Source organism: Mytilus californianus, unplaced genomic scaffold (genome assembly GCF_021869535.1).
Source record: "Mytilus californianus isolate M0D057914Y unplaced genomic scaffold, xbMytCali1.0.p SCAF_4, whole genome shotgun sequence".
In the NCBI taxonomy this organism is placed as follows: Eukaryota; Metazoa; Mollusca; class Bivalvia; order Mytilida; family Mytilidae; genus Mytilus; species Mytilus californianus.
In genome coordinates this window covers 63,379,086-63,406,178 of record NW_026262690.1, presented here as the reverse complement: position 1 = coordinate 63,406,178, position 27,093 = coordinate 63,379,086, and the positions used below count along the sequence as shown (strand labels likewise).

At 31.4% G+C, this 27,093-nt stretch overlaps 1 protein-coding gene across 2 annotated transcripts in view; it reads left to right on the top strand.

The window, feature by feature from the left end:
• LOC127698598 (E3 ubiquitin-protein ligase UBR2-like) overlaps positions 1–27,093 on the top strand; it is an 81,027-nt gene that overhangs the window by 660 nt on the left and 53,274 nt on the right. Inside the window, exons 2-12 of one of the 2 annotated variants that reach the window (XM_052202126.1) lie at positions 2,315–2,577; positions 4,943–5,021; positions 12,696–12,806; positions 15,465–15,659; positions 19,192–19,269; positions 20,143–20,205; positions 20,417–20,540; positions 22,160–22,261; positions 22,594–22,630; positions 25,081–25,132; positions 26,306–26,404. In XM_052202126.1, coding sequence (XP_052058086.1) covers positions 2,315–2,577; positions 4,943–5,021; positions 12,696–12,806; positions 15,465–15,659; positions 19,192–19,269; positions 20,143–20,205; positions 20,417–20,540; positions 22,160–22,261; positions 22,594–22,630; positions 25,081–25,132; positions 26,306–26,404 — 1,203 coding nt within the window. Of the gene's footprint in view, positions 1–2,314; positions 2,578–4,942; positions 5,022–12,695; positions 12,807–15,464; positions 15,660–19,191; positions 19,270–20,142; positions 20,206–20,416; positions 20,541–22,159; positions 22,262–22,593; positions 22,631–25,080; positions 25,133–25,882; positions 25,982–26,305; positions 26,405–27,093 lie in introns of both variants that reach the window. The other variant, XM_052202127.1, reaches the window with a different exon arrangement.

Below are 27,093 nucleotides of genomic sequence, written 5' to 3'. Positions count from 1 at the left end.
TATTGTATGCTTTTTACCGACTTTAATAAATTTAATTAGATTTGATTTGATTTGACAGTCACATGTACATGTAGCTAGATTTATAGGGCATAAATATGCCATTTTTGTGACAACATGGACTGTATTAATTACATGTACAATGCATAAAGCTCAATATATGGAGATTTCAGGTTAATGATTGATTAAATAAACCTAAAATTTATCCTAGTTTAAACTTATGATAACTTAACTTAATTTCTTATACATGTAACTACATGTAGTTTGGTTCAATGCATTTGAAAAATTACAATTTAATCATTTATTTGGGACAGATGTATCATGTGCATGTTGCTTAATAAAAAAAAACCTGCTCCCTGAGGTTATAGGGGCATTATCTCTTTGTATTTACCTTCATTTTAAAAAAAAGAGATAGAAGTATATCTAATAAACATACATGTACAATGTTTGCCTTATGAACTGAGGTTTCAGTCTGACATATGTGTTTTGTCCTCTACCTCTGATTCATGGTCAATGATTACTAACAAAAAGAGTATATTATCTGAATTTCTCAGTTGTATTATAAGCAAAAGGACATATATTTGGTATAAAGATGCATGGCAGAGTATACATGTACATGTTTGCCACACAGGGACTACCTGACCTTGACCTTATTTCATCAATCAGTGATCAACATTTAAGTTTATTTGATTACATACCATGTAAGTCAACTCTAGTACATTTGGTATATAAAATGATTGTAAGGTGAACATGCCTTTTATAGCCGACTATATGGTATAGGGTTTTCTTATTGTTGAAGACCGTACGGTTGCCTTTAATTGCTTACATCCACTTTATTTGAACTTTGGTGTATAGTTGTCTCATTGGCAATCATACCTCATCTCCTTATTTTTATATATGTCTGTCTGATGGGTAATCTGACCTTGACCTCATATTCATGGCTCATTCCATTTTGTAGATACTGTTAAGTTACAGGTCAACTATTTTGTGTGTAAAGAACAATTATAAGGTGTTTATATCCATCTGATAAGGATCATCTGCCCATGACCTTTTTTTCATGGTTCATTGGTCTACCTCATATTTTCATGATTCAGTATGTCATGTATGTTTCTCAGATTCTATATATAAGCATAATAAGTAATAGGTCAGCTACAAATGTATATTTGGTATTCATAATGATTTTAAGGTTTACATGTACATGTCCTGACAGAGTTCATTTGATCATTACCTCATTTCCAGGACTCATTGGTCAATGTTAGTATTTCATCATAAGGTCTGTTGTTTTTATACAGTATAAGTAAAGAGGTCAACTATATGTGTTGTATGGAATAAATGTTAGGTGTACATGTCTATGTCAGGGTTCATTGACCTTGATTTTATCTTCATTGGTCATTGATTATGCTATATCCGTAGTAAGACCTTAATCCATAAAACTCTAATCATAAAGACATTTATCTAAAAGAATCTACCGTAATAAAAAAACTCAAGTTCTGACCTTGTTTCTTGACAAAGTGTGTTTGACTCTGCAAAAGGTCAGTAGCCCTCTGAGGCACTTTCTCTGCCAATAAAAACTTGCTGCTATGATATAGCCATATGTATACACCAACAAACAAACAAACATAAAATTCAATTATAATCAGCAAATGAGGATAGACATTTAACTTGAATGTGCACTCTTGTTAATCTTTAATCCTTCAATACAGAATTGTATATTGGGTAAGTTGGTTATACTTGTAAGACATACCTTTAAACTTAATGTTCTATTTATGAAGCGAGTGAATAAATTGGTGAAATCTAATAAAAATGTCTTTTTCCATGTTATTTGTTGTATCACAAATGACATGTTCATACACAGATAAATTAATCAAGTGTGGACATTGTGCTTTAAGGTGCAGAAAAATACTTTTGGTTATTTGTTAGGTGACCCATGATTCTTTATAAGCTGTTTATAATTATAAATTTAAGAACAGAAAATGTTCATATGGGTTTTTCAGTCATCTTCTTGTTAATTCTCCAAGTTTTGAATTGCTGATATTCTTTCGGCAAATGATAAAAATGATTTCATGGTTTACCTAACAAACACCAAAACTTAACTTTATTCTTCCATGTTAAAAAAGGTTCAAGGATACCAAGAAGGTATTTAACATATCAAATAGATATGCTAAAACAATATATGTTGAAAAGTATTACTGTTTCATATGAACATGAAGTAACCTTACTATCTTAGACATTGCTTGCATGTTGATTCAGATTAATCATAGAATATGTTGCGCTCATAAGCCATTGAACACCATTTAGAAAGATTTATTTTTTTCAGGAATGGAACCTGCAGTGTAGATCAGGAAACCTACTTTCAGCTCTACAGAAACACTGGAAAACATTTGCTTTAGTTGTCTTTGCCAACAACTATGAGTCCAGCAAGGAAGATAGACTGGCAGAGAAATTTCTCTTGCGGCCTATGGAGCATTTCTTGTGTAATGGTGACCCTGAAATAATCCTCAAGTCTTTAAAGGAAAAGGATCAACCATCTCAACTCTGTGGCAAAGTATTTAAAAATGGTGAACCAACATACTCATGCAGGTATTATAACCACGGAAGTTTCTAAAAACAAGTCATAAAACAATTCTAATTTTATCATTGAACAGATTTACCAAGTACATGTAAAGCAACTTACCACTGAAATTTTGATTTCCAGCTTGCCGAACGAACAATTTTCTGTAAGTCATAAAAGTCAAAATGTAAGAAATAATAAAAGCTTACCATGAGATAATACACTAATCCCTAAGTGGATGAAGCATATAGTGTTACCACTGACAGTTGTTAGGGTACATTAGTATACAATAATAACTCACAGATCAAGTTAACGCTTTGTCTGAGTGACCAAATTTGGCTTAATTACAGCCCTTTGACAAAGAATTTGTTTTTATGCCCCCGCCCTGGCGGTGGGGGCATTAAGTTTTACCCTTGTCCGTATGTACATACGTACATCCCAAAATTGGTTTCCGTTCTCTTAACTTGAGTTTGCCTCAACCAAATGTTATGAAACTTATACACAATGCTTATTACCACAAAACACAGATCAAGTTTGAATTTTGGTGGCGTCACTTTAACCATTCTAGAGTTATGCCCCTTTATAAATGGAAAAATTGCAAAATTTTTAGTTTATTTCTTACTTAAGTTTGCCTCAACCAAATGCTATGAAACTTATACACAATGTTTATTACCACAAAACACAGATCAAGTTTGAATTTTGGTGGTGTCACTTTAACCGTTCTAGAGTTATGCCCCTTTATAAATGGAAAAATTGCAAAATTTTTATTTTCTTCTATATATCAAGTAATTTTTAAAATTGGAGTTATCTTCCTTTGTCCATGATTATAGTTGAATCAACTACAGTCAATGCTTTATACAATGCAATGTTTAATTTTGACTTCCACTGATAAAACAGATCAAGTTGAATTTGAGTAGTGTCACTTTAACCATTATTGAGTTATGCCCCTTTATAAATCGAAAGATTGCAAAAATTTTTAGTTTCCATTCTGTAACTTAAGTTTGTCCAAACCAAACATTATGAAACCTATTCACAATATTCATTACCACAAAACTAAGATCAAGTACAAATTTTTTGTTTCCGTTTTCTAACTTTAGTTTGCCTCAACCAAATGTTATGAAACTTATACACAATGCTTATTACTGCATAATACAGATTAAGTACGAAATTTGGTGGCGACACTTTTACCATTCTTGAGATATGTCCCTTTATAAACATAAAAATTGCTGAATTTTCGTTTTCGTTCTCTAACTTTAGTTTGTCTCAACCAAATGTTATAAAACTTATATACAACCGTTCTAGAGTTGTTTACAAATAGAAAAATTGCTGAATTTTTAGTTTCTGTTCTCTACTTAAGTTAGCCTCAACCAAATGTTATGGGACTTACACACAATGCTTATTACCACAAAACTCAGATCAAGTTCAAATTTGGGTAGCGTCACTTTTACCGTTCTTCAGTTATGTCCCTTAATAACTATATGATATGCAAGCGGGGGCATCATCTGTGTCCACATGTGGACACTATCCACATTTATTTTTAATGCTTTTAAAACCAGAGCTATTTTTTTGTCCATACCGGTAAGTGCATAAAGATGACTTACAGATGAAATTTGCTTGTCATTCTGGTTTTTTTACTTTTTGCAGTATAATTGCTCTTGGACTTAGGAAGTTTTATGAAAATTGTACTTATCTGGACTTTTTTTGTAATGCATTAAAATGTTTGGTACATTAATGTATACACATGTCTTACAGAACAAGTTTATGTTTTGTTTCAGCTGACTGATTTTGTTTGAAATACATTTATCATTCCCTGACTTTGAAAATTTCATGTAAATTTTACTTGTCCTGAATTAATTTTTATTGAATCTGGAACTGATTTTTTGTACTTTTCTTAGTTTGACTCATGAAAATAACTTTCTTCATAATTGAATAACAATTTGCATTTTTTAATCGAATTTATTGATAGCCTTTGCTGAAAGTTATTAAATAATGAAGTAACTTGTCATGGAATAGAATTTCTCTACAGTATTAGTGCTACAATCTCCTGTCAGGTGTGTACATAGGTAAAAAATGAATAGCAATTATTTGCCAATATCTCCTGGGGCCTGGGGGCATTCAAATGTTAATTAGGCGGACCCTTTTTGGTAATTATCCAATACCAGAGGTAGTTTTATTACCAGAAAAGCATTGCCAACAAAAATTAATGCTAAATAGCAATACTTTTTGTACATGATCTCAATGAAATAAAAGAAATTACTTCTGTACCATTTTTTTTTCTTCATATCCTAAATTGAAGATACCCTTTAAGTCATTGGCCTTTCAGATGAAGTCTTGACTGGCACATATGATCTAATCCAGACTCTTACATTCATGCCTTGTATGCTATATTTACAGAGACTGTGCCAATGATAATACATGTGTATTGTGTATTGACTGTTTCCAAAAAAGTGCTCACAAGAAACATAGATATAAGGTAAGAAATTCGTATGGACCTCCTGATGACTCGGCCTATGACAAACTCAGACCATGACAAACTCTGACTATAACAAACTAAACATGTTTGTGAATGCTCAACCCTCTCTCTAACCTGAAACAGTGGTGTTACAGAACAACATAAGAACAAACTGGAAAAATCAGTTGCAATGGGCTTAACTCAAGGCACAAAAATAACCAACGTTAAAACAATAGACACAAAGCACAGAAATAAGAGTTCTCACAATTACGTAGTTACTGAAAGCAAGTTCAAAGCCAATGACAACTAATAGATAAATCATTTTCACTCGGACTAAAGTATCAATCATTACACATTCAAAGGGTTAAGTGTAAAGTTGTCATAAATAGTCTGAGAAGCGCATGATCTTTTGCAATGCCAATGTATAAGTAAAGGGTATCGACAGGATGTAGGATCATAAGTCATTCTTTTTTTGTTTGAATATATGCTGGAAATTTTAGATATTAAAAATATATATATAAGAACAGTCATATAACAAACGTATAACATCAACACAACCTTCCACTCAAAATTGCAGTATACGTAGCATCTGTTGCAATTTTTGCTACACATACTTTCACAGTGATTCACCTATTATTTTCACCCCTTTTTTATTAATAAAAGATTGCCTAGATTTTGACTGTCTATGACAATAACAAGATCCTTTATTATATTCACTTTAATTTTAATCAGAATTTTCATTTTGACCACTTTTAAACATTTTTTTTACTTTAAATGATCTAGAAAGTTTAAAAAGTGAATGAACATCTTGCTGAAGAGCATATTACTAACTTTTTAATATCTAGATACATTTTCATATAGGTTACTGTAAATTGTAAATTAGTACTTTTGATCATGAAATTTTTTTGTTTTTAATGCATATGATTTTTAAGTGTGATAACTGCTTGAGTAGTTGTATTATGATATTATTATAAAAACCAATTAATCAGTGACTTAGCAGCAGAGCTGGGATTGCTGCTGCTTGTTTTTGTTTGTTTATTTGTTGTTTTTTTTTTACATTGATTATAGAACTAAATGTACCTTAATCTAAGTATACTATGCAGTTGACATTCATTGTTTAATTGTGTCTATTTTGAGAAATATATTGTAAAACAAATTCGTGTTCTTTTACAGATTCATGTGGTAAGATCAAAGAATCTATTTGGATTTTTTTTCTCCAAGCAAGCCTATTCTAATTTTAAAAAATATATACATGTAATAAATGTTTGAATGGCTCATGGTAATTGCTTACTTCCACATCATTTGAACTCAGGTAGATAGTTGTCTTATTGACAATCATACCACATCTCCTTAATTTTATAATCATAGTGCTTCCTGTAGAATTCTAAAAAGGGCAGGGTAATCGTTTTCTCTGAGAGCACTCTTAATGTGAATGGCAACACTTTTTTTCCACATATAAAAGGCATTGTTATTGATTCATGGATTTAAACAAAATATACAATTACGATACTGTTTCATTTTTAATATAAAAATAATAAAGATAAAATTATATTTGATCATTTATTTCTTTGTTTTTAAATCAACTCAAGTGAACTTTAACACTGACTCTGGTTAGCCAGGATGTATGTGATGATTTGCAGTCTTCACGATGAACTTTAAAATCTACAGGATCGGAGCTTAATTTTTGGAAAATTTTAGTTAGAATCTTTTGGCCTGTAGATATGATTTTTACAGGCCTGAGAGCAATTTTACAACCCTGGGCTGCTGGGCCTGTGGTTCAGCGTGAAGACTGGATTTGTTGTGTAATTGTCAGGACTTGCATGGCCAATGCATAGGCATGGCTTCTTAACTGCACAGCATAATCAGTACCAAAGACCTTTTGGGGTCTTAAAGTATAACCAGTCAAAGCTTCCTAGGCTTATAACTTAACATAACTTTTCAGATGAATATTTTTTACAGTTAATTATGTGTTTGATTGAAACTGTGTTTTTTTTTTTAACTAAAAAAACCTAATCAGTTAACCTGTAACAGAAATCATCTTTCAGGAAAGGTGTTTAATGGTTGCCCTAATTAAGGAATTATTCGGAGAATATCAACAATGTGACAGCTAATGATGCCATTGTAGTTGCAATCAAAACTATCTGTCAGCTGTTCAGATTTTTATACAACCGCAAAAAATTTGCGTTCGTATATGCTATCATGTCGTCGTTGTCCAAAGACATAAATTATTATTATGTACAATATGTGATTTAACATCATCATACATATTTTTAACAACTCTAAGAAACTTTCCTTTTACATTATTCAAAAGGAGTTTATAGAAAATTCTGGTGTACAAAATCAAAAACCTTTTCAAAATCTACAAACGGGCAAAGAAGCTTTTTCTTTTTAATAAAGAGAGGTTCAAAAAGTGCATACAAAGAAAAAAATATGATCAGAAGTAGAGTAACCATGTCGAAAGCCGGCTTGGTTTTCATTTAATTTATTCAATTCATCAACGAGAAAACCCAACCTGTCAGTAAGAATAGATGTAAATATTTTCCCCAAGCTCAACAATAAAGTTATCGGTCTATAATTTTTTGGATCTAATTTGCACCCCTTGTTATTAAATATTGGTATCACATTACCAATAAGCCAGGCTTTCTATACCCGTATCAAAAATATTGTTATATCGAAGGGGGAAACTGGAATATAGTGCTGCTGATTTTGAGGCTTATGATAAACAATCATAAACAATATATAACAATAACATAAATATTCCTAAAACATGAATTTAAGCAGGTATTGCATTAATCATGTTAATTCTATAATCAAAAGGTCTTAATTATACAATTTTATATATATATCAATCATACTGTCTAGCAATGAAGCAATGAATTCATTAATGATTTTATCTGCCCCAGACGATATATTATTCTTCACCTTTTTAACAGCTTCTGTGTAATAACACAATTAAGTGTGTCAGTGTCAGTAGATGAACTCACATCATTTTCAATTGTGTATTCATCTTCAAACTTGGTTCTTGTTCAAATCTTTAAAAAATCAAATAATTTTCCAATAGATATATTGCTTTTTTCTCTTTGACGTCCCTTATTAAACAATTTCCAAAATTCTTTTGGATTTTTAGTTTTCATTTTTTTTTTCACATATTGTCACTCATATTTGCATTAAATTTCTTAATTTTTTCACTCACCACTTTCTTATAATATATCTCACTCTGTCACAATCTTTCCTTAAAAATGTTTGGCCAATAGTGTTTATAAATCTTTGTGATTTTCTTAATTCTTTCTTTGGTTTGTTACAATCTTCATTATACCATTGTGTGTTGTTTTGTTTCTTAGAATTACACAACATAGTTTTATTATACACATTTGTACCAAAAGTAATCCTATCCCTTGATTGACAAAATAGTCAATTTGACAGTTACTAATTGAAATTATAATCAATCAGCTATGTGATAACTCAACATCCCATGCATTGTAAAATTATAACTCAAACTGTCTACCTTAAGGTGGTACCAAACACCTTGACTAGAATTAATTCCCCTTGTTTAAATTTCATAAAATTTTGACAAAATATTTACTTTGACCCTTTGACAAAAATATAAAAATCTAAAAAAACTTGGAACCACACACTTTATTGGAAAAATTTCATTGGATATATAGCTGTTTGACAAACACTAATTTTGATCATTGAGAAGCTTAATATTTCCTTAACAATAGAACATGATTAAAACGTTCAGCTGATTTTTACAGAGTTATCTCCCTGTAGGGTTATGTACCACCTTAAAGACAAATCACAGTCCAGATTATAAATTACAGTATGACAGGCAAACAGCATAATGACAAAAATTTCTACAAAAAAGGGCACGGCAAAGCTTCCTTCCAAAATTTCCTGTAAGAGATGCTAGGCTTACCTCTATATAAACTTAAGCTCTATTGCTTGAAAGAAAATATAAAGAATATTTTCTTTAATCTGTACTAACATGCATTTTGATAGTTATAGATTAAAGCATTACTAAATATGTGTTGCTATATAGTCATGAACACTTATGGTCCTACATGCTGTAAATACTTATATTTTGCCAGTACACAAGGTCATGCTTTTTAAAGACTGGTTATAACATTTTTACACTAGATCTGTTGGATGTGTACTGATTGAAATTTCTGTGAAGATAAATTTATTTATTAGTTGTTATTGGCTTTGAACTAGCATTCAGTAACAGTCAATTATATCAGATCGATACTGTGTGTCTTTTTGTTAATTGAACAGTAAACAGTGCAATACACAACAGAACACAAGATGGAAGAAACTTAACTGGAGTTCTATTTATTTCTGTAGATAAACAATGATGGTCTGAGTTTGTTTTAGTCAGAGTTCATTTTAGACAGAATTTGCTTTAGACTGAGTTATCCAGCAGCCTATAGTTTACATGACATGCATTTGAGAAATATGCTCTGAATCAACTTGAAAACTGACAAATCAGCAAGCGCCCAACTGGTATATTTGTGGCACAAAATATATGATAAAATTCATGATTTTTAAATAAAAACATAATTTTGTTCACAAATGAATGAGCTGAATTTCACCAAAATATAATGCACATCTACATATTATGCACAACAACTGTTCAAAATTTCATTGGCCTCCTAACTATACTTTTGGAGTTCTTGCATTTACAAAAATTGTTGACAGATAATGTGAAAACAAAGGCTCCCACATCCTTTTTGTGGGACCCTAATAAATTGTGTTAGAATTAATTTAATATGAAATACTATATGACGACATTATAGTTCTATATACCAGTAATGTTGTTTTGTTGTGCATAATATGTAGATGTTCATATTATCCGTTGGATATTATATGAGAGAAGTTTGAAAAACAATTTTTATTCAGAATAACTTTGAAGAACTATCATAAAGTTTTAATTTTTATACGACTGCAAAAAATTTTTTGCGTTCTTATAATGGTACATGTATCATGTTGTCAGCGTCGTCGTCCGAAGACACATTTAGTTTCCGGACAATAACTTTAGTTTAAGTGATTGATCTCTATGAAATTTTACCAGAAGGTTCAATACCACAAAAGGAAAGTTGGGATTGAATTGGGGGGTTATGGTACCAACAGTTTAGGAATTAGGGGCCTAAAAGAGGCCAAAAACATTTTTTTTTTTCTAAAAATTTTCCATTTTTACCTTGATTATTTCTGATTTATATATAAAAGCAACAAATACTGATATGGCAGGAGATACACATCAAACAGGGTGTGTAAATTATTATATATAACAGTATTGCACAATAACCAGAAGTCTTTAATTGCACAGTATTGCGTAATATTGCAGTATTGGGCAATATCATAGTATTGCGCAATAGCAAGAAATCTTCAATTGCACAATATTGCGCAATAGCAAGAAATCTTCAATTGCACAGTATTGCGCAATAGCAAGAAATCTTTAATTGCACAGTATTGCGCAATAGCAAGAAATCTTCAATTGCGCAGTATTGCGCAATAGCAGGAAATCTTCAATTGCACAGTATTGCACAATAGCAGGAAATCTTCAATTGCACAGTTTTACGCAATAGCACAGTTTTGGGCAATAGCACAGTATTGGGGGTTCTAACCTTGTATTACTATTTTTGATATTGGGCCCCATGTGAGCTTATGCCATCACTTGGCGTCCGTCGTCTGTCGTCGTCTGTCATCGTCGTCGTCTGTCGTCGTAAACTATTTAAAAAATCTTCTCCTCTGAAACTACTGGGCCAAATACCTTCAAACTTTAACTAAATGTTCCTTAGGCTATCTTATTTATAAATTGTATCCGAAGTTTTGATCCATCGACAAACATGGCCGCCATGGCTAAAAATAGAACATAGGGGTAAAATGCAGTTTTTGGCTTATATCTCAAAAACTAAAGCTTTTAGAGCAAATCTGACATGGGGTAAAATTGTTCAGTTGGTCAAGATCTATCAGCTCTGAAATTTTCAGACGAATCGAACTACCCATTGTTGGGTTGCTGCCACCGAATTGGTAGTTTTAACAAAATTTTGCAGTTTTTTGTTATTATTTTGAATATTATTATAGATATATATAAACTGTAAGCAGCAATAATGTTCAGCAAAGTAAGATCTACAAAAAAGTTTATATGGCCGTAATTGTCAATTGACCCCTTAAGGAGTTATTGCCCTTTAAAGACAATTTTACACAATTTGTTCATCAAGTTTGTTAACATTTAAAAATCTCTCCTCTCAAATACAGGTGAGCGATTCAGGCTCTCGAGAGCCTCTTGTTAAATTGGTCTACATTGAGGTCCAAAGGGTCCATAATTAAACTTTGTTTTATTTCATCAGAAACTGAATTATTGCGGTTCTATGATATGTTAAATCTTATTGTGCATTTAGATTTTTATGCCCCCGAAGTAGCGGAGGGGGCATTAAGTTTTACCCTTGTCTGTCTGTACGTACGTACGTACGTCCCATGGTTGGTTTCCGTTCTCTAACTTTAGTTTGCCTAAACCTAATGTTATGAAAATTAAACAAAATGCTAATTATCACAAAACACAGATCAAGTTTGAATTTTTGTTGCATCACTTTAACTGTTCTAGAGTTGTGCCCTTTACAAATGGAAAAATTGCTGAATTTTATTTTCTGTTCTCTAACTTGAGGTTGCCTCAACCAAATATAATGAAACTTAAACACAATGCTTATTACACCAAAACACAGATCAAGTATGAATTTTGGTGGTGACACTTCTACTTTTCTAGAGTTATGCCCCTTTACAAGTGGAAAAAAATGCTGAAATATTCGTTTCTGTTCTCCAACTTTAGTTTGCCTCAACCAAAAGTGTTGAAACTTACGCACAATGCTAATTACCACAAAACACAGATCAAGTTCGAATTTTGGTGGCGTCACTTTTACTGTTCTAGAGTTATGCCCCTTTACAAATGGAAAAATTGCAGAATTTTTCGTTTCCGTTCTCTAACTTAAGTTTGCCTCAACTAAAAGTTATGAAACTTATGAAAAATGCTTATTACAAGAAAAACTCAGAACAAGTACAAATTTGGGTAGCGTCACTTTTACAGTTTTTGAGTTATTTCCCTTTATAACATTATATGCAAGCGGGGGCATCATCTGTGTCCCATGGACACATTCCCCATTTATTTATTTTGGGCCCTGTTTTCACATTATTCCATATTAAGGTTTGAAGGGTTCAAAATTAAACTGTGTTTGATTTCAACTAAAATTAAATATTTGGTGTTTTTTTATGTGCTGAATATAACCATGTTGTTAGATTTTGGATATTAGACCATACTAGGTAAATTAAATGTGCCATTTCAAATTTTTAAGATCTTTGACCACATTTATTTTGTGTCAGAAACCTATATTATGTCAAAAACTTGATCACAATCCAAATTCAGACAGTATCAAGCTTGAATATTGTGTCCAAACTTTCCCAAATTGTTCATGGTTCGATATCAGCAGTCATATCAGGCTGAGCTCGGTGAAGCATTTTATTCCCAATAGAATTAAGCTGCAAAAGTTCAAACAACCATTTTGTTAGTTCTGGGCTTGAATATTTATCTATGGTGATCTATTCTCTGTACTTTTGTCAATTGATTGCATTGTAAGGTAGGGCACATAACACAAACACATACATAAATGTAACTTTGAAAATAATGATTGATGTTTATTTTGACAGATGAGTACATCCGGAGGAGGAGGATATTGTGATTGTGGTGATGTAGAGGCATGGAAAAGTGATCCTTACTGTGAAATACATAATGCAAAAAATAAACCAATGTCTGACCAGGTTTGTTCGTAATATTGCTAAGGTAAATGTATCATGCTTGAATTTTTGTCTCACCTCGTAGAAGTGGGAAAAGAGATACTTTTTCGGCAGCGTCATCAGCAATGTATTAGCTTGTGATTAGGTCAGTTTAAGATTACCAATAGTAGTGGTAAGTCAATGCTATTAGGTATGCAGTTGTATTATCCTTGGCACATCTCATTTCCATGGAGTTTTATAGGCCTTGACCCCCTCAGTCATGGTCTATTGACTTCGACATTTTGAAGTTTGCGTTATGTTCAGTTTAAAGGGGAACCATTTAATATGATAAGTCAGTGGTATTTGGTGTTCATTTGTATAAGCATTGGAATTTCTAATTTCGAAGGAGGTTATTTGATCCTGCTCATTCATTCATGATACATTGTCTTTGAATGTTCAGCATGGTCGTTTACATGTTAAAGTATTGCCATTTTAATTTTAATATTAACATTGTACTATTAAAATTACATAAAGGCTAGACATATCTCTGTATCAACAGTTTATTACCTCTTGATTCATTGTTATTTGAAGATTAAGAGTAAAATAATAAAATGTTATGTTATCTGATTTTAACAGCTGAGAATGCAATTAGATTCACGAACTGTATATTAGAATTAACTTGAAGTTAAATTTCTATTCTAAGACTAATCCATACAATATCCTATTGAAGTGTTATAATCAATATAAAAATAACAATATGTGGTATTATTGCCATTGAAACAACTTTCCACTAAAGAACAAAGGACAAGGGAGTAAACAACATACATGTTGTATAGGATTCTATATAAGATTATGTACACGTGTCCTGGATGCAAGTTTATTGGACTGAAAATATACTGTTTATAGGGTTTGGAGTAGCTTAGTGATTTAGGTATAAGGTTGACATTAGGGGACATCTGCCTTATGCATAGATCACCTAAGGCAAAAATACTGAGTCCCACTTTGTTCTGAAGATACAGTTAATAGTGCCCACAGTATCTGTCTGTCCTTCTGTCAGCACTTCTGTGTCATACAATAAGACAAAATTGCCTTTTTTCAAATTTTTATATACATTGTTAAAGGGGCACTAGCTACGAGATATATAAAAAATCTAAAATATGATTTTTTTTGTTCAATCATGAAAGTGAAATAGTGAAATAATTATTCGCTTTTAGCAGCCACTATGGTTCAATTTTGTCAAAATAAGCGAAGAAACATTGATGATGAATTATTCACTTGCAAGTGAATAATTCGTCCTCATTGAATCCATATTCATGTGAACCTCAATTTAACCCCTTAGCTAGAGATGGATAAGCATGAATTGTGCATGTAAAGTTATTTTGAAGAAAAGAATGTCAACATTGAAAGTGAAACAAGGGTAAATCATTTGATTGACTGATTCGATCCACAAAAAATCATTCTTATTCAGGTAAAATCGATGATAAACATATATTTTTGTCGATCCATCGACTTTTGTCGAAAAAGCGAGACATAGCGATCCTACATTCCCTCAGCGTCGTCGTCGTCGGTGGCGGCGTCCACAAATATTCACTCTGTGGTTAAAATTTTTTGAAATTTTAATAACTTTCTTAAACTATCCTGGATTTCTACCAAACTTGGACAGAAGCTTGTTTATGATCAAAAGATAGTATCCAGAAGTAAATTTTGTAAAAAAAAAATTCCTGTTTTTCCGTATTTTACTTATAAATGGACTTAGTTTTTCTGCCAGGAAACATTACATTCACTCTGTGGTTAAAGTTTTTGAAATTTAATAACTTTTTCAAACTATCCTGGATTTCTACCAAACTTGGACAGAAGCTTGGTTATGATCATAAGATAGTATCCAGAAGTAAATTTAAAAAAAAAAATTCCTGTTTTTCCGTATTTTACTTATAAATGGACTTAGTTTTTCTGCAAGGAAACATTACATTCACTCTGTGGTTAAAGTTTTTAAAATTTTAATAACTTTTTCAAACTATCCTGGATTTCTACCAAACTTGGACAGAAGCTTGGTTATGATCATAAGATAGTATCCAGAAGTAAATTTAAAAAAAAAAAATTCCTGTTTTTCCGTATTTTACTTATAAATGGACTTAGTTTTTCTGCAAGGAAACATTACATTCACTCTGTGGTTAAAGTTTTTAAAATTTTAATAACTTTTTCAAACTATCCTGGATTTCTACCTAACTTGGACAGAAGCTTGGGTATGATCATAAGATAGTATCCAGAAGTAAATTTAAAAAAAAAAATTCCTGTTTTTCCGTATTTTACTTATAAATGGACTTAGTTTTTCTGCAAGGAAACATTACATTCACTCTGTGGTTAAAGTTTTTAAAATTTTAATAACTTTTTCAAACTATCCTGGATTTCTACCAAACTTGGACAGAAGCTTGGTTATGATCATAAGATAGTATCCAGAAGTAAATTTAGAAAAAAAAAATTTCTGCCAGGAAATATTACATTCACTCTGTGGTTAAAGTTTTTAAAATTTTAATAACTTTCTTAAATTATCCTGGATTTGTACCAAACTTTATATTATGAATATTCATAAAATTCCCGACTTTAATGGTAGGACTCTTTTGAAACCATAAAAAATGGAAGTAAAAAGTTTATAAGACCATAGTGGACTTAATTAAATATATCTATCTTAATTATCTTATATAGAATCCTATTGAAGTCTTACCAGAAGATTTGACTGACAGAGCCAGCGCATTATTCATGGCAACTCTACATTATGTAGTGCAAATGTTAACTTGGGAGCAGTGTGATTGTCTGCCATCAGACATACAACCTGAGGGCGAGTTAGATGATTCATATATCACAATGCTGTTTAATGATGAACTCCATACTTATGAACAGGTGAGTGGGTTCAAATAATGTAAAATTAACTCTCTTCACATTTCAGATTAAGCATTAACTTCTAATAAGCTTCTTATGTCAGTATAAAGAAATGAATGAAATCCTAGACATCCTTGTTTATGACATTTTTTTTCTTCTTAGGTCAGATATTTTCTTCACGTTCTTCAAAACAAGAATGTATCTCGGTGTCATACCACCATTGTATTTTCTCTATTAGTCTCTGTTAAATTGTGATTTTTATAAAAAATTGTGAAGAATTATCTTTGTTCCCAATATAGAAATACTTGGCATGAGTAAAGTTTTATCCTGTTTAGTACTACAGTTAATATTTCACATAACATTTCATTGTATATAAGATAATAACCATCACTGGAAGTTAACCAATCAAATTGTCACCCAGTTTTGTCCTGTTTTAAATACAAGCTTTAGTAACCATGTCACATCAAGTTTCCAAAATATTATAAAGAAACTCCAAATCAAAAAAGAATAGTGCTTTGATTCACCCAAAATTTTTAGGCTATAAAATTTGTTTTTCGTTAAAAAGATATATAGATTTAACAAAGTTAAGCCACTTTAATCAATAAATTGAAACATGGAAATATATACATTTAGCAAAGAGATCTAACCAAATGTCTGTTAATGTGTGTGGAATGTGTAATTTTCCCTTTTGGGATAATAATTCTTCTGTCTGCGTGCGTCTGTAGTAATTATTGTAAGAATGTGGATTTAAGTCATAGCTAATCGGCCTGTGAAATACCGAGTTCGATCCATGGTTCTTACAAATAGGTAAATGGCGAAGGAATAAAAATTTATGAAAATAAACTATGTTTTGACAAGTGATTTGGGAAGGAATATGATGCTTTTAATGAGTAAATGGATTATACATTAACGAAAGCCAATTTTCGTTAGTTCTAATGAGATATCAAACTTATTTTGCCAAAAAATCCGAATGATTTGATGTATGCTCTCGAGTAACAAGTACCTGAAGAAAAAAATAATGCTTCATAAAAAGTTTTTTGTTTGAAATAACAGACGACCAATCTGTAAAGTCAATGCTTTCACCTCGTTTCTAAAGAAATGAATTGCTTATGTCTTTGAATTTCTTTACTTATAAATAAAAAAATGGCTGTTTCATCAACTTGGTAAAAATGGAAAATTGCTGGTGATAAAAGCAACTAAAAGCAACTATTGTGAACACCCCGGCAACTAGATATTGCTTTAAATGATCGGACAAAGTTAAGTGACAGACAGGAAAGTGACTTCTTCACTCTGTCTTCCGCTAACGTGAGCCTTGACTGATTAGTGAAAAAGCCAATGAAGCCTGAAAATGTAAACAAGATGGATGAATTTGAACCTTTATAATTCCCTTGCAATAGTTTTGAGCCAAAAATATTTGTTTCTGCATCTATCACTTGTACTGGTGTATACTATAACAACAGTCAATATAATCCCCTTAAAACTTGACTAAAGTTGGCGCTAGGGTTGAATACAGTCCATAATTATACCCCAGCTCCTAAGGACATGGGTGTAATGCTTTACCTATGTCAGTCCATGTATCTAGCTTTGTCATGTACATGTTTGCTACTCCTGTAACTTTTTAAACCTCTCAAATCTTGTGAATTTTTCTATTTTTAACATGTGACTAATGTTCATGTATGCTACTCCTGTAACATTTTAAATCTCTTAAATCTTGGGAGTTTTTCTATTTTTAACATGTATCTAATGTACATGTATGCTACTCCTGTAACAATTTTCAGCTCAGTATAATTGTTTTGTAGGGATCAAATGCAAGGAAGAAGGTTATAGTGATATTTACTATTAGATCAATATGATTTATATAATTTTTCCTGAATTTTAATGCTGCATTAAACCTGTGCTTACTAATTGAATGGTTCTTAATTTTGCAACTTTTTATTAAGATATATATGTACAAATTTTTGAAAATTTCCATGTTATCTAAATATAATTCTGTCAACTGCACCTATTGAGTTGAAGTAATATATGTACTTAGATTATGATTCAACAAAAGTTATGATTCAACAAAAGTAATATGTATATACTAAAGCCATCATTCACATGAAGTAAGGTATATACAATTCTGAAAAATCTGGCAGTTTATAAAGGAGAATATTATTTATTTTAATGTGTAGTATACAGTTAGTTTAGTAGTTATAAGGTGGCATTTTATTCTTCTGTTTTAGAAAGTTTTATCTTAATACAGTATATAAAAAATCTAAATATGTTTTAGTTTTTGGGGGTTAGTTTTGTCCATTAGAATTCAACTGCTATCATGCTCATTCAGGTTTGAACTTTTCTTGAATTTATAATGTTTATAACTAAAAATATGTAAACTCCTACTCCCAATGTGTCAAGCATATGCTTTATGTAATTCAGTTGTACTTATTTGCTTAAATGAGCTTCTGCCTTGAAATTAGGTAACACTGCTGAAAAGTACCTTTTCATCTTCCTCTTGCTTTCATAAGCTAACATTAGTAATTTGGCAAAAAAGGCCATATTCCCCAGTTAAAAATCATATTGATTATATCTGAATAAAATTAGATGTTAGATAAATGTTAATGAGACAACAAACCAACAATACAAATAAACAAAAGACACATCTGTTTGTTGTACATATTTCGTTCATGACAGTAACCAATTGTCAATGAAAGTTGTTGGGAAATCGAAGAGACAATTATATGTTTTAATTTGGTTTACAATTTTCTTTCATACAAAAAAAATATAACATGACTACTTTTATTTCATCATATACCAACCAAATTACTGGTTATATTTCTAAGTTAAAACCATTTGATATCTATCAAGATCAGTATCAATGAAAAAGTGTATGAAGCACATTTTATCAATGTGCTTATTTATAGGATATAACATTCCTTTTATTGAAGAAAGGGTCTTTACCTATAAATAATGGGAATGTTTTCCATAGAAACCCAAATTTTAGACTTTTGCATGCTCATATTAAAATTTAAATGATTATCCACAAACATAAGTCTCATTTGGAAGTTTTCTGTATTATAATAATGCCACTTTAAATTTATTTACTAACAAAGCATATACATGGTGTAACCTGAATGGGTAAAAAGTATCTGTTAATAAATCAACCACTCTGTAAAATATATCATTTAAAAACACTGTAATGTTCAGAACCAAGGTAAGGCACATAATGAATAGGGCCAACTTTATTTCTTGCTTCATATTTCTTATCACAGTCTTAATTTGAAAAGGTATACTGTAAATTCAGAAATTATTGCGTGCATTTATTATTGCGATTTTGTCATTTTAGACTAAAATGCGATTTTATTTTTTGCGATATTGAGAAAAATCCTGTTTAATTATATAAAAAATTTCAAAATGCGAGTTTAAATTATTGCGATTATAAGCCTGTCGCATTTTTCGAAATAATAAAAACATCGCAATAATTTCTGAATTTACAGTATGTAAACAAAATTTTGTAGGAATTTTATTACTGAAAAATGACAGTTGTACAATGAGTGAATTGGTTTTTTTTTTGTAGGTGATTAACACTTTACAGAGAGCAGTAGAGTGTTCACAGGAAGAGGCTGTTGAGCATGCAACCATTGTTGACAGAGAGGTAAGCTAAACTTTCATCTTCAGAAAAAAAATTGGGTTTGTGAAAATCTTTAAGATTGGAACTTTTTTATGAATTCTCCAGGCAAGAATACCAGTTTTGAGGGGTCAGACTAATTAGCTGAAAAATCTTTATTTCAATACTGAATATTCTTATAACTAAAATGAAATGTAAGGTATAAAGAAGCTGTTATTAAGTCATATATTTTTATGCCCCACCTAGGGGCCTTATGCTTTTCGGTCTGCATCCGTTCATTCGTCTGTTCGTCCATCCGTCTCTCCAGCTTCAGGTTAAAGTTTTTGGTCAAGGTAGTTTTTGATGAAGTTGAAGTCCAATCAACTTGAAACTTAGTACACATGTTCCCTAAGATATGATCTTTGTAATTTTAATGCCAAATTAGAGTTTTGACCCCAATTTCACGGTCCACTGAACATAGAAAATGATAGTGCTAGTGGGGCATCCATGTACTATGGACACATTCTTGTTTTTTCTATAATATACAGCATCAAATAGTTATTATTTAGGAAAAGCAATTCTATTAGATGATACCAATTGATCAGATCTAAGAAGAATGGATATGGTTTGTATGCACATGAGACAACAATGTCATTAAATTCTGGAAAATATAAAGCAGCATTCTTTTGTTCTCAACATTTGCTAAAAAATACACCAAAGACCTTACACCTTACAGTAAGATAAAACATTGGCCAATATCTACTCCATAAGTGCATTTGATTTATACATTGTCCAATAAATTGTTTTCTCTTAGTCATATCCATGAAATATCTATGCTTTAAATAATAGTACTGTCTGTTCCTTGTTCTAACTTCATTTGTTGTTAATATTGTAATATTTCATGAAAATGTTTCATTTCAGGGAAGAAGCAGTGTAAGAGATGGTACATTTTCTTATTGTGAAAAGGCTCGTCATATCATTGAGGTAAGAAAATGGAGAAATCATTTTTCCTTTCATATACTGCATAACAATAACAAAATTCTGAAAATGAATTAATTGTATCACAAAACAATATTACAGCTATGTTACCAAAGAAAGATTAGAATTCAGTACCAAAATATATAAAAGTTGTACTACAACAGTGAAAATTTGGTCTAAGAGCATTCAAATAAGTATTACTGATTATATATTGCAGCACTCAACATCTAGACATGGAAGTAAGCCATTGAAGGTACAGATTATGCATACAATAGTGGTAGCCCATCAGAAGTTTGCTCTCAAGTTAGTTACATGGCTTCAGGATATCATAGGAAAATCAGGTTGGTTCATAGGTTTCACTGGGTTAGGTTAAGATTTGTACTTGATAAAATTTTTATTGAAGAAACTTGTCATTATACGACTGCAAAAAAATTTTGCGGTCGTATATTGGTATGACGTTGGTGTCGTCGTCGTTGTCGTCGTCCGAAGACACATTGGTTTTCTCCTCTAACTTTAGTTTAAGTTAATGGATCTCTATGAAATTTTACCATAAGGTTCAATATCACAAAAGGAAGGTTGGGATTGATTTTGGGGGTTATGGTACCAACAGTTAAGGAATTCGGGGCCAAAAAGGGGCCAAAAATAAGCATTTTTGTAACTTCCAGACATAACTTGTGTGTTAGTGTATGGATCTCTCTGACATTGTACCACAAGGTTCCATTTCACAAAAGGAATGCTTGGATTGATTTTGGGGGTAATTGCCTCAAAATTTTAGGAATTAGGGGCCAAATAAGGGGCAAAAAACAAGCATTTTTCTAGTTTCATGACAATAACTTGTGTGTGAGTCTATGGATCTTTCTGAAATTGTACTACTAGGTTCCATATCACAAAGGGAAAGCTGGAATTGAGTTTGGGGGTAATTGCCCAAAACGTTTAGGAATAAGGGGCCAAAAAGGGGCCAAAAATATGCATTTTTCTAGTTTCCAAACAATAACTTGTGTTCAAGTGTATGGATCTCTCTGAAATGGTACTGCAAGGTTCCATATCACAAAGGGAATGCTTGGATTGAGTTTGGGGTAATTGCCCTAAATGTTTAGGAATTTAGGGCCAAAAAGGGGCCAAAAACAAGCATTTTTCTAGTTTCCAGACAATAACTTGTGTTAAAGTGTATGGATCTCTCTGAAATTGTACTGCAAGGTACCATACCACAAAGGGAAGGCTGGGATTGAGTTTGGGGGTGATGAATCATAAGGGGGTTCAAAAAATTTGGGGGGGGGATTTTTTTTCTTTGAAATTTTCCATTTTAAATTGGTTATTTCTGATTTATATATAAAAGCAAATAATAATGATATGGTTTGAATAGGTTAATTAAAAAAATTTAAGTTCTTAGACCACATTCATTCTGTGTTAGAAACCTATGCTGTGTCAAATATTTAATCACAATCCAAATTCAGTGCTGTATCAAGCTTGAATGTTGTGTCCATACTTGCCCCAACAGGGTTCGACCTCTGCGGTCGTATCAAGCTGCGCCCAGCGGAGCATTTTATTTTAGATTTTAAACTTTTATTTATGCCTTGTTTGTATTACTGATAATAAAGTCCATATATTTTCTAGAAACCCACACATGACTCTTATTCAGATTATCTTGGAAAATGAATGCCATAGTTACTTGACTGTTGTTTTATTTTCCTTGAATTATATTTATTTCCTTGGTCAAGACATAAATTGAACAACAGCTGTTAATTTATAATCCAGGTAAATTTATAGTTTCAAAGTCTGTTCGTTCACAGTGCATAATAATCCTTAGATTTTTGACAAAAAGCACATATCAGTATAAACTTTTGTAAAACTAACCACTCTAGAAAGACAAATACAAATAAAAATCTTTGCATCGTGAGGGACCAGATAAGTAGATCATTAAAAGTTATCTTCATTTTTAAATATGTCAATGTAATTTCAGATGGATTGAGAAGACTGTTTTGTACACTTAGCACACAACCTTATGAGAATGGAGAATCCTTAATAGAAAAATTGATACTGTCAGACACACAGATGTGGAAAAGTGAGATTTGTGATACATTTATACACTGCCTTGAATGTTATTTTCTCTCTACACATCTTTGGATTTTTTTCAGTTCTTCTGTAACCATTCTGTGCTGTAATCAAGATCTATACTATGATTTGAAAACACCAAATAAAGTAATACAGTCAAAATCGTCTCTCCTGTGACAAAGTCTTATTCAATTGACTTCAAAAGTTTTACATGGTTGACATTTTTAACTTTTGCCATTTAAATTTCAAAATTTACATTATACTTCAATTTACAAATATACACACCAGACATATCACTGTGTCAACAGTTTATTTTGAAACAATATGAATTATATATTACAGATGCCAGAATGTTGGTTCACCAGATGATGATGTCAGGGTAAGTATATGGTGGAAAGAAGGAGACAGCATCTCTCTTAAAAAGCAAATGTGAATCTTGGGTAGCAATACACAGTTAAGAGTTTAGTTTCACATTTTGGCCTGGTGAATTTTCAAATATGAAAGTTATTGTGCAACAAAAAATGATTTTTAGATAGCTGAAGAATAATATAGCCTTCCAAGTAGGTTTTTATGAACATCAAGATTGTTTTTTTGCATGTTTTTTTCATTTCCGTTCTCTACCTTAAGTTTGCCTCAACCAAATGTTATGAAACTTATACACAATGCTTATTACCACAATATACAGATCAGGTTGAATTTTGGTGCCGTCACTTTTACTGTTCTAGAGTTATGCCCTTTACAAATGCTGAATTTTTCATTTTTATGCCCCCGCTGTAGCGGAGGGGGCATTAAGTTTTACCCTTGTCCGTCTGTACGTACGTATGTACGTACGTCCCAAAATTGGTTTCCGTTCTCTAACTTGAGTTTGCCTCAACCAAATGTTATGAAACATATACACAATGCTTATTACCACAAAACACAGATCAAGTTTGAATTTTGGTGGCGTCACTTTAACGGTTCTAGAGTTATACCCCTTTATAAATGGAAAAATTGCAAAATTTTTAGTTTCTGTTCTCTTACTTAAGTTTGCCTCAACCAAATGTTAAGAAACTTATACTCAATGCTTATTACCACAAAACACAGATCAAGTTTGAATTTTGGTGGCGTCACTTTAACGGTTCTAGAGTTATACCCCTTTATAAATGGGAAAATTGCAAAATATTTAGTTTCCGTTCTCTTACTTAAGTTTGCCTCAACCAAATGTTAAGAAACTTATACTCAATGCTTATTACCACAAAACACAGATCAAGATTGAATTTTGGTGGCGTCACTTTAACGGTTCTAGAGTTATACCCCTTTATAAATGGGAAAATTGCAAAATTTTTAGTTTCCGTTCTCTAACTTAAGTTTGCTTCAATCAAATGTTATGAAACTTATACACGATGCTTATAAACACAAAACACAGATCAAGTTTGAATTTTGGTGGTGTCACTTTAACTGTTCTAGAGTAATCCCCTTTATAAATGGAAAAATGCAAAATTTTTATTTTCTTCTAAATATCAAGTAATTTTTAAAATTGGAGTTATCGTCCTTTGTCCATGATTATAGTTGAATCAACTACAATCAATGCTTTATACAATGCAATGTTTAATTTTGACTTCCACTGATAAAACACAGATCAAGTTGAATTTGGGTTGTGTCACTTTAACCATTACTGAGTTATGCCCCTTTATAAATCGAAAGATTGCAAAATTTTTAGTTTCCATTCTATAACTTAAGTTTGCCTCATCCAAACATTATGAAACCTATACACAATATTCATTACCACAAAACTAAGATCAAGTACATATTTTTTGTTTCCGTTTTCTAACTTTAGTTTGCCTCAACCAAATGTTATGAAACTTATACACAATGCTTATTACTACATAATACAGATTAAGTATGAAATTGGGTGGTGTCACTTTTACCATTCTATAGTTATGCCCCTTTATAAACATAAAAATTGCTGAATTATTTGTTTCCGTTCTCTTAACTTTAGTTTACCTCAACCAAATGTTATGAGACTTATACACAATGCTTATTACCACAAAACTCAGATCAAGTACAAATTTAGGTAGAGTCACTTTTACCGTTTTTCAGTTATGTCCCTTTATATCTTTATATGATATGAAAGTGGGGGCATCATCTGTGTCCATGCATGGACACAATCCACATTTATTTTAAAAAGTTAAGCTATGTAAAAATATGGCATTTTTCATCCAAATTGTCAAATGTACTACATGTACATAGGTCAGTTGTTAACAACAAGATAGTGCAATAAAGAATTTGTTAATGTTTTTAAACAATTTTTTTTAAATTGTTGAGTGAAAATGACACTTGATTTTCCAAAGTTTATCCTTTTTTACCAGCCTCTATGAGGTGGGGTATATAGTGATGCACATGTACATCAGTTCATTGTTTTACTGTCACTCCTTTTGCTTCTTGATGTTCTCAAACTAGCGCTTTAACAAATCTTTTGAAATTTTGACACAATATTATTGACCATGAAATACAGATCAAGATATATTTTGACTGTTTTGGCATGTACCATTCAAGAGTTATGCACCTTAGTTGTCTTTATAATTGGGATTTTTTTGTTTGGTTTTCGCATGATAATTGAAAAAAAACACATAATAAAATGTTTTGCAATAAGCACCAAAGGTCCATATTTAAAGGTTTAAAAGTATAATTTCTTGGCTCAACTACATGTGTAGTTCTAAATAAAATCATTTGTTTCTTTCCTAAAGGTCGCTTGCAAATCCTCCAAGAAAATTTTCATAACAGGCAAATCAGTAGATTTGATTGTTCAAATTTATTTAAGTCATAACATGAATATATGATTTATTACAGTGTACTAATGGACCAGGAATGCAAAAAGCAGTTTTCTATTATCTTCACTAAGGTAATGTCATTCAGCCAATAAAACGAATATAAAACACACATATTAAAAAAAATTACAGATCATAACAGCAGTTGTCTCATTTCAACATTTCAACAATTTTTATATTACATTCCATGTCAAGATGTTAAAGAATTGACATGTCATCATATTCAGTAAGCCCTTATTTAACTTTAACCTTATTAAACACTCTGTTCACAAGAAAATCTGTATATCAATTTTTTTTCATTCATTTGTATGTTTGTTTATTTTCTCTTTAAATATTGGTTTTTCAATGAAATATTCTGGATTCTTTAGTACATAATGACAGTATTTGCCTCTTATTACCCCACTGTGAAGTGAAGCAGTGGACTTTAGTGAAGTAGGGGTGAGATCATTGAATCTGTTTATCTAACATTTTCTGTTAATTTGTCCAATGATTCATCTGTACTTTTATCTTCTCCAATATTACTGACTGGAATTCAATAAAACTTCAGAGAATCTTCAGTACCATTAAATATATTGGAACTCCATTTGTGATGAAAAAGTATACATGTATAAATCAGTGCAGTTCGAATGACAGAAAATAGTAATTTTATAAGTGAGATTAAAATCATTGTAATCAGATCATTGAAATTAAAAGTTTTAGAAAAAAAGTATCAATTCATGACTCTTCATTACTCTAAAGATGTATAATAAATGTAATTATTTTAAAGGTATGAAGACAAAGTTTTAATTAGGAACAAAAATAACAATATTTTTGACTACTTCTAGCATTATCCAAGCCTGATTAAGGACTATGCTAATGATGATCATGATTTTGAAGTCTCTGTGGCCTCGTTGTCAGTACAAATATTTACAGTTAGCAGCCTGGTATGTTTGTCAATATTGACAAACAAGAAAGGCATCTGGCTACTTTAAACAATTTTCTGTAGGAATTTGTTAGGATTACATGAACATCTGCTTGAAAATGGCTTATTTAGGGCTTCATTAAATTCCAATTTTGGATTAAAAAAAGAACAAAAAACGAAACAGAAAGAAATATTAGTTTGTATATATTCAGGAAAATTCAGTTACAATTTATTAGTAAGATTTTATGGTGAAAATCACTTCTTTGCTGTTAATATACAGATAAATTTGACAGGAAATTGTTTAAGAAACCAGATGTCATATCTTGTTTTTATATCTGTTTTGTAGCATTATGAAGCAATAACCAGAGAGTTTGTATTGGACGACCATAATCGCCCAGTATCCATTACATCTTTGTCTGTTCAAATTTTCACGGTACCATCAGTGGTAGGTTATTAGTATTGTCAGTTTACTGAGTTCTGTGTTTTCTCTAGAGTTTTTATGCATTGATTTGGGCCCCATCCTTTAAAATTTGAAATTCCATTTTACTCAATATAAACCCCCATCCTTCAAAATTCAGGACCGCCATCCTTTCAGTCAATACCCCATCCTTCAAAAAATATTCTAGGGAAAACACGAGTTGTGCATGGATTGGATGTTTTGTTTTGATGTCTGATGGTATTCAAATTATTTTAAAAAAAAAGAAAAAAAGAAAGGCATAGTCCTTTTTTATTTCACACTTCCTTATAATTTACAAAGTTTGAACAGTGAAGAAAGATACAATGTGTATTGTTATGGAACTAATAGAGTTTATCAAGATGCACATTAATTCTTAATGCTTTAGTTTGCCAATGTAATATGCATGATCCAAATATGTAGTGTATTGCTGGTAGCAATCTGATTTATCCATAAAGCAATTTTTGCTACAACACTTTCCATCTTAGAAGTATACAATTCAGCAACCATTGCCATGGTTTTTTTTTACAAAAATAACCCATCTTGAACCTATGGTTGATGTTCAATGCCACTTTCAGCACTATTGCGCTATTTTGTGTCAGTCAGTTTTTATAGGTGGAGGAAGAAGGAGTGCCTGAAGAGAACCAAGACCTTAGGTAGGAAAACTGACAATCCTAGTC